A 17,520-nucleotide genomic window follows, 5' to 3' on the forward strand; every position below is an offset into this window, starting at 1 on the left:
TATCAAGTTCACATGCAAATAGTTCATCTTTCTCTTAACCATATTTATTCCTGTTCTTTTATGCCAAATCTTCACCCATTTTTTTTTTAACCAGAAGTCTTAAAGATTGCTCTTGCCTTACTCAAGGAGACTAGAATGTGTCTCTTAAGTCATTTTGCTGTCATCTTAACTGCTAAAAAGCCTGATAAATACACCTAACCCACTCTGTAAGGTTTTTGCTTTTATCAGAGGTCTTCTTGCTTGAGAAACTTAAATACTTTTCTATAAAATTGCACTCTGGTAAAATTGCTATGCACCTGCCAGGTTTAGTTGTGTCAGACAGTAACTTAAAATTTTATGGGTAGTGGTTTTTGGTTTTTTGTTTAAGAAACACTCTTTTCTATGCAGCATGAAGAGCCTTTGTCCTACTCTAAAATTCACTTGCATTTTGCTATGCATTGTACCCCTTGGATAAAGGATGGTATCCAGTTACTTTATCTTCAAAAAAACTGATTTTGTGCCTCTGTTTTGGAACAAAATAAAATGGGCATCTTTCTACCACCCTTCTAAAAGGAACTTTATTACAGCAATTTATCCAGTCCAGGTTCAGCTGAGGATGGGACAACCTCAGCTCTAACAGTCCCTGAAGTTAAACTGAGTGAACTTGATAGAAAGAAGTAGAAATAAGTTAAACTATCTGAAACATTAGCCATAATGAAGAGTATACAATGACTTCAGCAGGCTCTGTACTTCTAGAAAAATAATTTGTGGATGGCTCTTTATACAGGCTACTGTTAGGGAAAGATCACAGAATTGCCTCTTCTCCATTGAACAGACAGCACAGTATAAAGAAGCTTATCTACAGAAAAATCTTGCTAAGTCTCACTCCTCTCTACAAAGATAGAACCTGTGCTGAGTTCAAAGCTTTTATTAGTCTTCCACTTGGATATAAATTTAATAGAAGGAAGTGATTACCTGCATTTTACCAAGATGTAATGCTGTAGAAGATAGTCACAAGTACCGTGGTAACTGATGTATTTTTCGTACACCTTTCATAAAGACAAGGTCAGGCGCATTGTATTCCCGGAAATAATTCTTTGGGGGATTCTAAAAAGTTTACCAGTTTTGCCTACCATTATATAGCTTGAGTTACCCAACAGCACTCCTTTACAGCTTTTTAGAGTGGTCTGTGTGCAGCACTGACTTGTGCTACTGCAGCTGGAATGCTGTTCAGTCCTCCGCCAAGGCTCACATCTCCACTCACTGATGTAAGAGGCTTTGGCAACCGGGAAGTGGAACTACAGTTTGAGAAACAAGGACTCCATTCCAAACAGCCACAGCTGTCTATTTCTGGTACAGGCAGCCAGAAGCATTTTTTCCTCACTACAGCTGACCTGGTAGCAAGAGTCTGTCCCACTGCTGTAGTCACTACACGAGCCAGCAATCAGGTTTTTGTTGCAGGGAAGACAATGTCTCCTCTAACTTGGTAAGATACTGTTACAGTGCAAATTTTAGTCCACCAGTGGAACCTAGATACCTATTATTAAAGCAACAACACAGCCTTCTTGATCAGTAAATAAAATTTAGACTTTAATACAACATAACAGCAGTGTTGTTACAAACAGTCAGTTTATGCATAGGTAATTTAGCACAAATCACTCCACACAGGACATTTTTCACCTTTTAACTGTAATGCTGATATTGCTTTTATGGTGTTGGACATCAAGTACAAGTTCATCTCCAACCTGAACTGGAATGGGATCATCAAGAACAACAGCAGCTTGTTTCCAGTGTGAGGATTCATCAGCTGTGTTTAAGCTGTGGTCTTCATCCAGATGGATGTGATACCAGAAGGGAATGGCAGTGACTCGGCCAGACTTACAAATTTGTACCTAAAAATATTTAAAATAATAATCAGTTACCCTGTTTGATTCTTTGGAAAGGAAGTAGTTCAAACCATTCCAATCATTTTCAGAGATACCTGCAGACAAACAAATCCTGTATTGAAATATTCAGCCCACTGGAGCAATTAAGGAGCAGTGCTGCAGAACAGCAGTTAAATGCACTTTGGCTCCCACAACTCACCTTCACTTCTCTGCTGGGGCTGTTCAGCAGAGGGTTCATGAGATCCAGCCTTAAGAGCTCTGCTGGCTTGCTCAGGGGGACACAGGGTAACGTGGAGAGATCCAAATACACACGAACAGGTACCTAGGAGTACAGACCAGAACTTCAGGAAGCAATAGCCATTACAAAGGGAAAAGGTAGAAAACTTAATCATAACACAAAAGTTGTCAGGAATTACTGTAATGCCTATCAGAGACAAACACAAATGCAAAATACACCCTTCTAATCCCTTTTGAAACATTGGACTACAATTGACTGGGAACAGTAACTGTTACAGTCACTCTTCTGTACCGTAACTGCAACAGTTCTAAAACAAACATCATTCATTTTAGTTTATCTCAAGGATCCTGTGTGGTTACATAAACCAAATCTAAACACCTAAACAGCTGCAGCTTTGAAACCATGCCTGGATGCCACCCACCAGGTTCATACCTTGAACTGGTTGATAAAAGGAGCTATGTTAAATCCCAGAGTTGGTTCTGTTCCTTGAACAGCACTCTCCAGTAACAGAGACTCTGATTCTACAAGCATCCCATATACCAACACATACTGTGGGAAAATCTTTCCTCCACTGTGAAGTAAGCATCTGTAAAAAGAGATTTCATCTGTAAAGCTGATGAATCAACAGTAATGAGAGAACAGTAACTACTATTTTAAGAAAGGTATGCTAGTTCTTCCTCTGAAGCCAAGTGCTCCTAAGCATGATGTGCCATCACTAAGCATGAAGGTTAACAGAGAAGTTTTCCTAAGCCCACAAAAGGGGATAAATCCATTTCACACTTAGTTACCCATTTCCATTATTTTACTTCTGCTCTGCCTTCCTTCCCACTTCTCCTGCTGTGAGGAACAGCTAGCTTTGCTGCTACCTCCCTGGCTGTTCTAACACCATGTGTTTGTCTTTTAGCAGGACCAATTTGTTCCGACTACCGTTTGACACATGCATGAATCTGGACTTTTCTAAACTTGCACCGAAAGCCACCTTGACTATTATCTGCTATCCTGCAAACTTCTGACAGACCAAGGAATATGATCATCCATTCATATTCTTCCCTAAAAAAAAGACAAAGAAATCTGAGACAGTGAAATCTTGATGCCTTTTAAAAAAATATGATGTATACTGTGGTCATGCCAGAAACACTGGGAGGTTCAATTCATTCAAGAAAAAAAAGCATTTTCTACAGAAAAAAATGTGACAGTACTTCTGTAGTAACGAAGAATATTTTCCAAATTTTTCAGACAATTACGAATTCCAAGAAATACTTTTGTCCATTACTTCTGTACCTGGATATTGCAGCCTTTTCCATCACCTCCTGCTGGATTAAACCTGATGTCTCTATAACATCCAAGATAATAATACTCCACAATTTGTCTGATTTGGGTCTCTGTAGCACCACACTTTCTTCTTCCAAGTGGCTGAGCCAAAACTCTAATGTTTCCTTAGGGAAATTGTTTGCTTCTGCAATAACTTGAAGTGCTGCCTGATGCTGTTCTTTCTCAACAGAACTATAGGCTCTAACTGGTCCAAGCTTGCCAGCTATAATTGGCAGGATGGAGAAGCCTTCAGATACATCTAAAATGTACAAAGCATCAGGATCTGCATCTAGAGAGCTCTTGTTCTGATCCTCTTGAAGGTTTATCCCACTGCCATGTCCATCAACATCCATGGAGTGCAAGTCCTTACTTGGATTTAGTGACACCAGCACTTTGCTCATGGCAGCTTGAAAGCATTCGTGGTAAGGTATGTCGTTCAGCAGGGCTATTTCTGTGGATTCCAACACACACACTGGAGTGTTGCCATCCTGTTTGGTGCTTGTCTGAAGTCCAGCCAGAGCATTACATAATTCAGCCTCATTGCCCAAACCCAGTGCGCTGTCTCTGTCACTGAAATCCATCCCACACTCTGACGGCAAAGAAGAAATCTTTTGGATCTTCAAGTAGCAGTCTTGGCAGCAAACTTCCATCATCACAGTATCTCCAGTCTTCACAGAATAATCTTGGCAAAAGAGCATAAAAAAAGTCATGTCAGTTATTTTACAGACACATCACTGAAGCAGCTGTACAGTGCTTCAAACAAACAAACAAACCAACCCACCCCACACCATTATCTCACTTGTTCACATTATGAGGACATCACTAGAGTGTGTCCAGAGGAGGGTGACCAAGATAGAGAAAGGCCTCAGGGGCAAGACTCATGAAGAGCAGCTCAGGGCACTTGTTTTGTTCAGCCTGGAGAAGAGCAGGCTGAGGGGAGATCTTATCATAGTGTAAAACTCAAGGGTGGCAGTGGAAGGGAAGGTGCTGATCTCCTCTCTCTGAGAAAGCACATGAGGAAATGGAATGAAGCTGCCATCAGGGAAATTCAGATTGAACATTATTAAAAGGTTCTTCACCCCACAGGGTTATCAGCCACTGGAACAGGTTCCCCAGGGAAACAGTCACAACACCAAGCCTGCCAGAGTTCAAGGAGCACCTGGACAATGCTTGTAGTCAGGTAATTTAATTTTCAGTAGTCCTGCAAGAAGCAGGAAGCTGGACTATGATCCTTATGGGTCCCTTCCAACTCATGATATTCTAAGATTCTAGGAAACAGGAAAATAAAAAATGGGTGGAAAGTAGACTGCTGAAAATGACACTGCCAATGCCTGTATGGGGAGTGTGTTATTCAAGCTGAATCCCAAATGGGGCAAGGGGTAGGCAGGAATGTTTGGTTTTGAGTTTAGGGCAGTAGAAGCTAGCAATTCCTACCTCACCTTCCCCACCTTCCTTTGCTAAGTCACGTGCTCACTAAGTGAGCTAGTCAGTAGCCCCAGTTTTTGGAGTTGCTCCACAATGCATTAAATTCAGTATAGAAAAAGCCCCAGCTTAATGAAAAGCATTTTCCCAGATCTTATCTGCTTCACAGCAGAGTCCCAAAATAAGCCCTGATGCAGGAACTGTGCATTACAGACCAGAAACGTGGTCAGAAACCTCTTCACAGCTACTTGCTACTTGGACTTCCTAGTCTCTGAGATAAGCTAAGTAGCTCAAAACCAAAATGAAGCCAAGTTAATGTACCACAACAAGCAAACACCCAGAACATACCAAGGAGGCCCTGCACAGGATACACTGCCTGTTCCCAACAAGTTTCCTCACTGGGACTTGTAGATATAGCATGCTCATCATCAAGCTGTAGTACAAACCACACCACAACAGCATCCAGTATTCCTCCTTCAGTGACTGGCAGGCTAAGTTTCCAGGGCTTTCTAGATGCCAGGCTTTTCAGCTCCTAACCAAAGCAGAAAAGAGAAAAAAAAAAAAGTGTGAGAGTTTATTTCCATAAATAAAAATTTGTTTTTATTAAACTAAATCACCTAGAATTTCTGCAGCAATCCGTGAGGGCATCCAACAAAAACTTGAGGTTACCAAGCCTCTACAATCCCAATTATCATTAGTACTCACTTAGCATAGGAAGTCTTCCCACATGCAAGTGCCATTTCCCACATGGACAACTTGCATCCATGAGCCATAAAAGCAAACACGCCTACATCTAAGGACATACACATTTACAACCACCAAAAACTGCAAGAAAGACTTTAGACTGGCAGGGCTTGCCTTATGAGAAGTAATAAAAACAGTCAGTCTTTTGGCTGGACTCAAGCCAACGCTTAGGCACATGTTTCACTTAAAACCTGTGTTCAATCAGTTCTAGAAATACTGTATGTAAGCACTGAATTTGCTCAAACAGGCTTGCAAAGTTACTATAAAACCAGTATGTCAAACACCTGTGAGTGTGTTTGAGGGTGTTTTCTCTGCTACCTGTAGGCCTTGTGTAAAAGCTCAGGCATGTACAATTTCTCTACTGGGATGAACTTAAGGAAATCTATGCTAAAGTGATCATTTATAAAGTCTTCAATACTCCTAAAAAGTTTTGAATATGTAACAGGAATTAAGTCTTTTTCCATGTACAATTTATTTTTTGAGGAATTACTTCCTGCTACCAACATTCACAAGCATAAAAGAACCAGTACTAGTATCTTAGTTCCAGCATAAACCAGTTAACAGGAGGTCAAGCACAAGGGACCAAAGGTTCTCTCAGTCACAGCCATTCAGCTTGGTAATAGCCCTTCCAAAACACTTACCAGCTTCCTGATCTGCTTATGTCAACACCTGTCCTATTCAAGTTTCAATCTTAAAATACACATGGCAAAAGAAAAGTTCCACTCTGAGGACCTGAGTAGCTGTCACATACTGAATTTTTTTTTTCCCTCTTCATTCTGTGTTCTACAAGAGCTTGTCCGTCCCCCTTCTCACAACTGAAAGATGGCTGAACAATGGACATGCTAAAATTACTGGATGCTAACCAACTTCACGGTAAGACCTCACTGCTCTTCAATCAAAGTACTATGAAGCTAGTAATTTTTTTTGGTACCTTCTCAGCTACTGAGGCAAAGAGTAATAAGTTGAAACTTCGCTGGCATCAAGTCCCTTGAAGCAAGAGAGCAAGAGCACAAGCATGCATCTGTTTCTCAGTTTCTGGAAAATTAAAGATGTTTAGAAGTGTATTTAATATTAAAAATATTCTTCCTGATTATTCCTCAAAAGCAGCAGGCCCAAGGTTCTCAAGTGGGTTCTAGTAACTGCAGTGTTACACTGTCATCACTTAAAAACCCATTTGAAGGCTTATTTCAGCTTTCCCTGCTCTCTGCCATGCTGCTTAACCCACATTTATTCCTCACATTTGCTCCTTTATAAACCTTCTATTATTTATGACAATTACATATTTGAACAGCCACAACACATCAGGATGGAAATTCATCAAGTAGTCTTGTTAAAGAGAGAGCAAAGAAAATAATGACACAGGAATAGGCAGTAAAACCCCAAAATGATGCAATGTCAGACGTATCCTCTGAATGAAAAAGAGATAACTTGCACTAAAAGTAGTGCTTTTAGACCACAACAGACCACAAACAGAAGGAAGAACTACAGAAAGAATGCAGTTATCAAATTTCCTATGGCTTAATCCACAATTTCTCACACATTCCACACCACAACTTCTCATGAAGAAAGAGCCAAAATCTGTAACTGTTGGCAAAAGCACAGTTCCTTTAGGGCTTGAAAGTGAGACTGAGCTTTAATTACTGACTGCAGAGGTAAACACTTCCCCTGCCAGTGGCACTGATGTGCTGCCAGCAAACATGAACATAGGCAGTACCTGGCTGGGTGCAAGTGCCTGCAGCCTGTAATTACAGCCACACCTCATTCCCCTGCCTGGGAGGGACTGAGCTGCTGCTGCTAATAACAGCAGTAATAAAGTAATCAGCATAAAGCAGCTGCTTTGTAGAAATTATTATTACTTGTGAATTTTGACTTGTTATTTCTCTGATCTGTACTGATGTCTTTGAAGTCTCCTACAAGTCAGTTTGAGAAACACTGTTGTACTGTATTTTAAGCCTTGTTCTCAGTTCTGTCAGTTTAAGTTTGGCTAGTTTGCACAACCAGAATAAATGCAACATCCCTCTAATTCTTTGAAACAGGAGTTTAGAAAATGAGTCTTAGATATTACCTTACTAGTGCTAGTGACTTGTCATCTGAATTTCTGCTCTTAGTCGGTAATTCTGCTACTGTTCTTAAGTCTAGCAGTGCTTTTTTCTTATTACAACAGGAACAGAGACAATTTTTCTTTCTCATTTTTAGTTGCACTGATCAAACATCCAGGTGTGGCCATGACGAAACACAAAAACACTCCAAAACAAAACAAAACAAAAAAACCCAAACAAAAACCAACCAAAAAAAAATTCATGCTGAAAATAACCTACCAGGGTTTGGAACTGCCACATTTGCCCAGTGACAAAGTAACAGCAAACAGTAACCAGGGATTCCCAGCCACATCAGTGATTCGTAACAGTGGCATTTCTTCCTTTTTACTTATGATATCTCAACATTTCATGACAGGAACACTCCATTAGTCTAACTGAAACTTCAAAGGAGCAGTTCTGAAACACGATTTAAAGAGCAACACTGTTCTTTACTCTTTAAAATTATCTTTACATGTTTGCCAGCAGGCAGATGCTTAAGAACAGACATCTCTCAGATGAGAGCAATAATTTCTTATTGATGCTGGAAGCAGAAGCAACATTAGGTCACAGAGATTGCTCCCAGTAGTATACTGAAGAGCCTTGTCTTATTTCATTTTTAATCTCAGGATGTCAGACAAGCCAACTAGGAAAAGCTATTGATTCAGAAACTGCAACTCCTGGCCAAGCAGCAGCCAAGAATAATTTCATTTATATAACAGAATCTATTTTAAGCTCTGACTCAATGCTAGCTCCTCACCACAGGTCAATGAGCAAGAAGCACACCAGAGATCAGATGTATCATCTTTTTAGCATGCTCAGCTGCAGGGGGCTGAGCTCCTTGCCTTCCAGTTCAGGCCTATTTAGCATACACATACAAATGTGTTTTGGGTATAATACACAAAATAATGCTACCAGGTTTTAGAATGCTCTGTTACAGAAATACCCTAAGATACAAAGGAGCTGAAGCATGGAATCAAACTAGTTGGATGGGATAAATTCTTCATCTCCTCTTTCACACTTATCCATGAACACATTTTTATGCCAGATGTAAAACACATCCTTTCTCTTGTCTTCAAGAGTTTCTTGAAAACTAACTTTAGAGGAATAAACTAGGTCAGCTCCACAACTGCATAATTCATTTAATATGGATCTCTGCATCCTTCCTCCCCCTCCCTGTACTGAGGCTGGCAGCTGTTTGATCTTCTGGTGATGTAGTTTATAAAGTTACCTAAACTATAACCAACAAACAAACAAAAAATCCATCTTCAAAAAAATCACAGACTGTAATCTGATAAATCACATCACCACATAACAGGACAAGCATCAAAAGCAGCAGATGATTGAAGTGCAGCCCTGCCAGCTTTGCACTTGTGAATTGTTCTGAGGTTGAACCCAAAAGCAAGTAAGATATGGGACTTTCATTATCATAAGATGATTACTTATGAAGGATGGAAAAAAATCATTACCTGCAGGTTGTTGAAATCTACTGTCATGACTTGACAGGGTTCTGTCAGGGGTCTGTAGCCCCCAGGAATACGACTGAGCTTCTCAGTGGTGTAGGGCTCCACAGTTTCCTCTGAGCCAGCAGCAGCATAGGTGGGGCTGAAGAACTGCACTGAGTTTGACAAGCACACACCAGCAACTTCTTGCATTCCCACTCTGGGAGTAAAGGCAAAAAGACAAGATATGATACTCCAAGTAATTTGACCAAAAACCTAAAAGAAATTCTCCCGAAGCTGACTAATTATTTTAAAATGTACAGAGTGTTAGAATAGAGAAACTACAAAATATTAAAACAATCCTGTGGGGTTTTTATCATGTTTAGATCAGCTCTAAAGCACAGAAAATGCACCTCACTTTCAAGAATCAGAACTGAATGCTGTCACCAGAAAGTAAAACAAGAAAAGCCCAATACATGTTAAGAATTTCACTATATCCTATGAAAGAAACCCCAATACCAATCAGAGCACAAGCAACACAGAAGATCAGATCAGACACAGAGAGATGACTGTGATATACAAGATTATTAACAATTGGACTGGAAGAGGATTGCCTGTTTCAGCAAGATGTATCAGTGCTTGATGATAAATTATACACACTTTTAAATGTACTTCAGAGAAAAAAGCTCATGTATTCATATAATTCTGGGCTCTACATCTACTTTAAACCACTCAAAACCAAAATAAGAGCATGAGGAAAAGCTCAAAGAAAAGTTGTATTAATTGCACAAGGCAGAAACTGTGATAGATGGTATAAAAATGAGAAAATAGATACTTCCACACTGCTACTTCAGTAGGCCTCCTGCTCAGAAAAAAGCATCCAAACCCTGAAATTTTCCTGTAGATTGTGAAAACACTTGAGGAAATACGAAGTCATGCACATCAGAATAATTCATACAGATCTACATAGTTTAAATCGGAGAACAGGAAAGTGTTTTATATAAAGACAGGACTTGTTAAAACAGTCTTAAATACTCTTACTGGAGCAAAAAGGGATCTCAAACTATAAAGGCAAGAAATTTAAAAGTGACCTTCTTCTTTTTTCTACAGCATATAATTAATTTGTGACAATCACTTTAGTCCTGCTAGTCACCTGACCTTAAGCTATTAATATGGAATGTCAATTCAACAATCCAAAGTTAACAACACCTTAACTTTCATTCTGTTTAAGTTTTTTAAGGAACAGTCAATGCCCTGTTTCAAGGCAAAACCTCTTCTAGTTGATGAATAATTATTCACAGAAATAATTCTGTGACCATCTACCATCTCTGTCTCTTTCTGGCCACTTTCCAGGTCTACTGCATTAGAAAAATCACTGATGCAGCCTGGCTACTTTTCATCCAGTGCACTGAAACTCCTGTAGAAGTTAGTGTTTTCTCTAATCTACAACAATATTAATCCTAAACAAAATACATCAAGTCCAAACCTCTCAGACAGAGACTGTCTCCATAAAGTGATACTGTTCTAAAAGATGAGAATAAATGTGAAAGTAATTGATACACAGTCAGACCTGGTCTCAGCAGAGAAGCCCTACAGTATGCCAATTCAGAATTAGGCAAAGGACATTCAGACAGATCATGACAGCTGAGGTTATCAACATTTAGGCTTTACATGATCCTGAAATGGTTAGATCCAGAAGTGAGGTATGGAGCAGATTATTAAAAGGGTAAAATGAGAATAAAGGCCAAGCATTAATCCAAGAATCTCCAGTACAGAAATTGGGAAGTAATTTTACTATGAAGGAGTTAAATTTCTTTAGCATGTGTATTTCAGGCAGGTATTTCAGCATATATGTATGATTCAGGGATCCAGAAAATCTGAACCTCAAAGTCATAGGGAGGTGAGGAAAAAACAAAAAAACCAAAAAAAGCCAAAGCAAACCAAACAAAAAAACCAACCAACAAAAAAAAAAAACCACAAAAAAACCCCCACCAAAAACAAATTTAAAAACCCCAAACAAAAAACAAAACAAAAAAAAATAGGTGGGAAGGGTGAGAGCCGAAATCTGTTTAGTTAAACAGATAATCAGCCATTCAAAAAATAAAGAGCACAGTAAATGAGAAATGGTCAATAAAAACAACCAGTCTCTCTTCCCAAATAAAAAATACAGGTTCAAGCTGTGCTAGGGTTTAAACACACCTGTGATGTCTACGTATCTCTTTGCATTCCACTGCCATCCCAAATATTGTAGCACTTGCAGGAATAACTCTGCCATAGTCTCCAGCACTGATGTCTTGATTTTTGGGCTGTGAAAACATGAAAAACGTCATGCAATGAGACCATGGCCTATTTCTACCATTACTGAAAAGCCCAAGTTACATACCAGTGAGCCATTCAACTGACAGTCAAAGCATCTCTTAAGTTCTTAGTGACTGGTGAAGATAATGGTGTTTGGCATTCTGTTATCATTAAAGGAGTTTCTTAAATGCAGTGTTTCAATATAACCAGGCAGCAGCTTTACTTTCCAGTCTACTACTTCCTTTGTGTAACTCCAACAGAGTTTTTTCATTTGTATTCTGCTAGAATATATTGAAACATTCGAGGACTTTTCCTGTATGCACCATTCCTTTACTCAACACTAGAGGTCATCAGTTTCGATTCAATACCACACAAAAGGTTTCAGCCAGCTAAAACTTTTCTTAAATGAGCTGAAATCAAGACAAGGACAAAATAAAGAGAAGTTCTTCTACTTTTTAAAACATAACAGAAATTAACCTATGTAAGACTCCTTGTCATATTACTTTCCTTAATGTATGCTAGCAAAACCACAAAATATGTAAGGTAAAATCTGATTCCTCAGTCTTCCAAAAAGGTTCAAATCAACAAAATAAATTAATAGCATAAGCATATGGCATATGTACCAAATTTTAATTGAGTGTGCCTTAGTGTTACAATGAGAAATAATTCCACCATAACTCAGCATTTTCTGCTTAGACTGACTGACATGACTTTCTGCTACTAGCTGGTATCTCAGAAGGACCAGGTTGTCATCAAACTTGCAGGAAAACAGCGTGTTTAAAAACCCTATAAACTCTTCTGGTGTCACGTAAAAAGATGGGGGACAAGAAAAATATAAAAGGAAATTAATAACAGTGATTAATACTGAACCATCTGTGATGATGGAAGGTTGCATTAGGGAAACATGCTTTGCAAATATCTGTTTACTCAGAACACAAGCTCACAGAAGAACAATATATGGGCAGCCTCACTGCCACTCACCAAAATCAAATTCATGGAACAAGCCCAGATCACTCATTTTTAGCATACCAAAGAGAATGAAATATTTACAAGACAACTATTTCTCATTCACATATGTCTGGAATGTGTGGACATGCATAGATATCCCCACCTTTGGTTGTAAAAGCAGATGCTCCCAAGCATGTATCAAGCTCTCCACAATTCCTTCTCCAAATAAGCCAGCATCAACTGTTTCTGTGACAACCAAGGAAACTCTAGGTAAGAAAAAGAGCACCATGAAATATAATGTATAACAAACCTGTCAACAATCAATCATTCTTTAAAAGAAAAAAAACACCGCCATACCAATATGAGCTCAGTGCAAAACTTTTATCAGCACTCTGGAGTTCCAGTACATGTAGGCAATTTAATTCTTCCCAAAAATTATGTGGTTTTGAATTGTTGTCAGAAGTTATTGAAGATGCAGATAAAAGAGAGCAAATATTGAGCAAGAATTTACTGTAAAGCTTCTTGCTCAGCATTTATAAATAAACTGTGTGGGAAGAATCTAGCCAAAACAGGAAGATGTTTCAGCCCGGGCAGGAAGCCAATGATACTGCAGAAGCTGCAGAATACATATTCTGTGCAATAGTATGTATCAATGTGTGTGTATAAAAAGAAATTAGAAGTCCTAAAACTATAATCAAGGAACAATGAAACTCCTACACAGACTAACAAGCCTAAAATCTTAAATCCTCTGGAATTAAACCAAAAAACATACAGCATAATAAGAGAAGACACTTCAGAATAGCAATAATTTATTTATTAAGAGCTGACATCCAGTAACTCAGCATATACACTAAAAGGATACCTATGTTACTGTAGCTCAGCTGGCACAGTTAGACAAGGTTTGACTGGCCTAAACCAGGAGCTTCATCATTTCAGATCATGAGCCCATCCTGATGTCAGACAATTCATTAATTGTTAGTAACTCTATCCTATTCAAAGGCTGCAGAAGTGAGCCAGAAGATGTTAAAAGTACTTTAAAAGTGTGTTAAAATTACTTTAATGACATAGTAATCTAATTGTCTTTTCCTGTTGCTGCAATATAATTACACATGCCCCAAAGCTCCCACCATCAAAGAATTAAACTCCTTAATATATGACATTGTTGATCTACCATAGAAATGAGTATGATCTGAAGAACATGTTGTCATTTCTGCTCTTTAAACACATGAAAGATACAGAGAACCTTCACACATTAGGAGTAATATCACAGCAGTGTTATTTCCTGTTTAGGTCACACGGCATTTCCTATTTTCTCGAAATTCAGAGCAAACTCAAAATACTGTCGGAAGAGAACGCAACAACGTACCTTTCAGGAATGTGCTTTGGAATTTCTATATCGAGTGACTTCAAATGCAGAAGTTTGATCTCTCTTTCCATATTATTTGCTGCCACCACATCACAGGCAAGTTCATACATTGTTTTGGATAATTCACAGGCATAGACAAAAGATGCTCCCGCCTTTTTTGCAAACATACTGAAAAACAAGAATCAGGGGTTTTCCCCTCCTCCACATCTCCTTCATATTGCTACCAGTTCAAGTCTAAAAAACATCATTAAATGAACTACTATCTCCTGTGTGAATGCTGATATTACACAAGTTGATATCATCTTGATATGTTAACAACCACAAAACCACCACAGTTAGCATAAGGACACTCCCCAAGATATGCTGAATCCACCCTAAAGAGTCAATATTTAAAGAGAGGACAAATAACATTACAACTTCAAAACCAATGTGACTAATTAAATTTATACAGCACTTACTGGCATAAAAAGGTTCAGAGAATACTATTAGACATTAATCTCCAGACTCACTGGCTCCTGAAAGCTTTGCTTGCTTTCTTAAGTTTTGTCTCCATAAAAGGATCAAAGTAGTTATTTTTTCCATTCTTATCCAAACTTTGTCAGACAACAAATACTCTTCATTAAATTCATACCTCAAAATGCCTGTTCCTGTTCCGATATCCAGGACAGATTTGCTCCCTGAGTGGACAGCATTCTCAATGGCCTTGAGGTAGGTGAGGTTCCTCTTGGCATCGTTGAGCATGATGAAGTGCCAGCGTTCCACCAGCCAGTTTGCAACGCGGTAAAAATTCTCCTTGGCATCAGCAAAGTCAGGGTTGAGTTTCACTGCTTTATGAAAATAACCAGCTGCTTCATCTCTGAAGCCCATTCTAAGAGCAAAAATGACAAACAAATAGAAAGTATATATGCAGCTGTAAACATCTGAGGGTCTGTAAAGAGGTCTTATGTCAGCTAAAAGACAACAGAAATATTTTGCATTAATTAGGAAGATTATCTTTAGAAACACTGATATTACTTTATGAAAAAGAATGATTTACAGCTTTACATCTAGTCACTGAAAAATGCAAAGCCAGTTCAAAAATACCACTGTGTGCACCAACCTTCATCCACTACTGCATTGTTTGACAAAGTAAACCAGGCTTTATTTACAAGAACTCACTGCAAATACATGACAGCAAAAGCTCTGCAATCCAGTCTCACAGATATTCAACTCAAGACAATGCTATAAACCCCAAAACTGTTTTACTGTATTCAACTGGAACATCCTGCAAGCCCACCAAATTTTGGGTTGCCAGCTCTTGCATTAAGTGACAATTTTAAAAAGAAGAAATGGAAAGAAACCAAAAAGAAACCAAACTGTGAATTTTAATCAAGTTTTTGTGATACCTATAGCATTTTCTCAAATCAGACAGCACTGAAAAAGCCCCAAATATATCAAATATACGTATACATTTTAATACAATGCTCCAAAATGTGTTCCTTTAAAACAAAGAAAATAATCACAAAAAGCAACCCAATTAAAACCATCTGAGTTACAACCTATGATTTCAGTCTTAAAATTCCAGGCTTAGAAGACCTGAGAAACAGCAAAACATGGTGCTTTGGGGGTTTTTTTGTTATACTTTTACTTGTGCTGTGATTACCAACATTTATTTTAGCATTGGCTACTCTTTTTAAGCTATTTAAGACAAACAATTTTAAACATGAATACATAGATACATGAATACATTGAATACATTAAATACACAAATGTGTATTTACAACATGTACCTTACAAAAACTGAACATGCATCACTACAAACCTGAAGAGATGTTCTCCCATACTATTACAGATCACTTCATCATTGGGATACAGTTCAAGTGCTTGTTCATAGCAGTTAAACAGATCTTGAATCCGTGCCAGAGAATCCAATTCTTCTGCCCATTTAAAGAGAGTATACTGAAATGTTTCCTAGAAAATAAAGCATTGACCACTGAGGTGCTGGGAGTTGCCAGAAGTGGGGAACTGAGCCCTGAAAACATCTAGAGGTATCCTGACATACACCTGGACACCCACACAAGAGGATCAGCACCCAGCAGTGTTTACTAAGAGCCTGCAGGTATATTAATGCATGCTCCAGTACTAAAAAGGCCCTGTTTTTATTAAAAGTGATTGACACACACAGACTAAAAGGAGATTCTATGAACTCACTTCATATAAGCATACAGATCTTATTAAAGAAGCCATTGGCCACCTCGATTATTACTGATTTTCTAATTCTGTCTTCAAAATAAAAGCAGAAATCAGTTACATGTAATAAATCACAAGTACAAAACACGTCACAAAGACCTCAAGAGAATTACAATAAAAGTTCAAGTAATTTGAAGAGCACTTACTTTGACACTAGTTTTTAACTCAGGAGCCAGATTTAATACCAGGAGATAGTGAGCATATGCAGTTCCAAAATCCTGGTTCTCCAGGCAATGCTGAGCACTCTGCAAAGATCTGGAAACCAATTCCCGTCTGCCAGCTTCCCGACCACCCCTGTGGTTTGAGTGAAGTTTGGCATTGGAGTTGGGCATTGTGAAGGATGTAAATACACACTTATTCTAGAAAAAAAAAAAAAAAAAAGTCACACATAGTATATACTGTGGGCCAAAACATTTGTGCACAAAGTTGACAGATCAAAAAACATTTTAGTTTTCACTGGCATTTAATAAAGACATCTTTCCTTCCACCAAGTCCTAAAGATTTAAAAGCATCTCATCTTTATGTTTACATGAAACCAGGGCCCGGAAACAGATTACATGTCTGGCTTTGTAACATTTGTTTTGGTAATAAGACATTTTAGTACGTCTCTGATCAAACCGTTTTGCACATTGGAAATTCACTCACACTAATAAATGTCAGATGCAAACACAAACCTGCAGGCTTTTTTCTCCTCGAACAGCATGTCCATAAAGCAAAGCTTACAGAAAGAGCTAACGTGTTTGTAGTTTGTTTTACACAAGGTACCACGGCTGTTTTTTCCCTTAAGAAAACGTTAAAGAGTTAGCACAACCACTATGCACTTTTTCTACCTGCCTTAGTTCCCGCTGTAACTTCTAAAGGTACTCAGGTGAGCAGGGCTTCAGTGCGTTCAGATGTGTCCCAAAGCTGAAGAACACCAAGGTCTCGCGGAGAGCGACTGCAAGAAACACAGAACCACCGCGATCAGGCTTGTTTGTTTGTTTGTTTTTCTAAAAACAAAATAAAGCAAAGCTCAGTCCAGCCCCGGGCCACACCAGCGCGCCCCGCAGCGCACACAGAGGCACGCAGAGCCTGAGAGGCCCCGCCGCTCGCATGCGGGACTGGGGCCGGGCGGCCCAGGCCCTGTCCCACGAGGGGCTGCCCCGGGAAGCTGCGGGGGACTTGAGGGCTTCCCCTGCTCCGGGGCATCACCTGCTCCAGGGCCATCCGTCACCGGCTGCAGGGCCATCGCTCAGGGGCTGAGCGCGGAGCGGCGCTGCCAGGCCGCCGCCATCCCGGGGCCGGGCCGCAGCCATGGCGCAGGCGCCGGGCGGGAGCGAGCGCCGAGGCATAAAGGTGTTCTCGTTATCCGTGTGCTCTCTCCTCCCGCATCCAACCCTTCGGAGGCTGGGAATGCCGCTCTTGCTAAGGCAGGGCTGTGGAACGGATCCCCAGCAATGCTCGATGCAGCCCCGTGCCGTTCCGTGCTGTTCGGGGCTGCTCCGCCAGCGGGAGAGAATCACCACCTTAAATGTTGCCCCGGGCCGGGCAGGCACTGCCTCCATCCGCTGCGCTGTACTCAGGCTTTCCGGACGGTTAGTGT

The 17,520-nt window shown here is 39.6% G+C and overlaps 1 protein-coding gene across 4 annotated transcripts; it reads right to left on the reverse strand.

Annotated features, from left to right (window-relative positions):
- Window positions 1-1,541: 1,541 nt before the first annotated feature.
- Window positions 1,542-17,265, reverse strand: PRMT9 (protein arginine methyltransferase 9). Of its 4 annotated transcripts, none has more exons than XM_085058208.1 (14): window positions 17,130-17,265; window positions 16,773-16,875; window positions 16,085-16,297; window positions 15,511-15,659; window positions 14,341-14,577; window positions 13,710-13,877; window positions 12,507-12,609; window positions 11,297-11,403; window positions 9,125-9,317; window positions 5,185-5,368; window positions 3,385-4,096; window positions 2,536-2,689; window positions 2,065-2,187; window positions 1,542-1,871 (listed from the first exon to the last, which is right to left on the reverse strand). In XM_085058208.1, the coding sequence occupies exons 3-14, from the start codon at window positions 16,268-16,270 to the stop codon at window positions 1,656-1,658; spliced, it is 2,532 nt and encodes an 843-aa protein (XP_084914334.1). In that variant the 5' UTR covers window positions 16,271-16,297; window positions 16,773-16,875; window positions 17,130-17,265; the 3' UTR covers window positions 1,542-1,655. The 4 variants fall into 4 exon arrangements, with proteins under 4 accessions (XP_084914334.1, XP_084914333.1, XP_084914332.1 ...); XM_085058207.1 differs by having other exon boundaries at window positions 16,769-16,875; XM_085058206.1 differs by lacking the exon at window positions 16,773-16,875 and having other exon boundaries at window positions 17,130-17,242.
- Window positions 17,266-17,520: the final 255 nt, after the last annotated feature.

The sequence above is a fragment of the Lichenostomus cassidix genome, chromosome 4 (assembly GCF_008360975.1).
Source record: "Lichenostomus cassidix isolate B80296 chromosome 4, HeHo_3.0, whole genome shotgun sequence".
In the NCBI taxonomy this organism is placed as follows: domain Eukaryota; kingdom Metazoa; phylum Chordata; class Aves; order Passeriformes; family Meliphagidae; genus Lichenostomus; species Lichenostomus cassidix.

What these genes read in the sequence shown, in the direction of transcription:
- PRMT9 (XM_085058206.1), bottom strand. An exon ending in CCAAAGCACATTCCTGAAAG is followed by an intron (nt 12,610 to 13,709) that starts GTACGTTGTTGC and finishes TTTCTTACCTAG; the next exon opens with AGTTTCCTTGGTTGTCACAG. An exon ending in ATCTGCTTTTACAACCAAAG is followed by an intron (nt 11,404 to 12,506) that starts GTGGGGATATCT and finishes ATGTTTTCACAG; the next exon opens with CCCAAAAATCAAGACATCAG.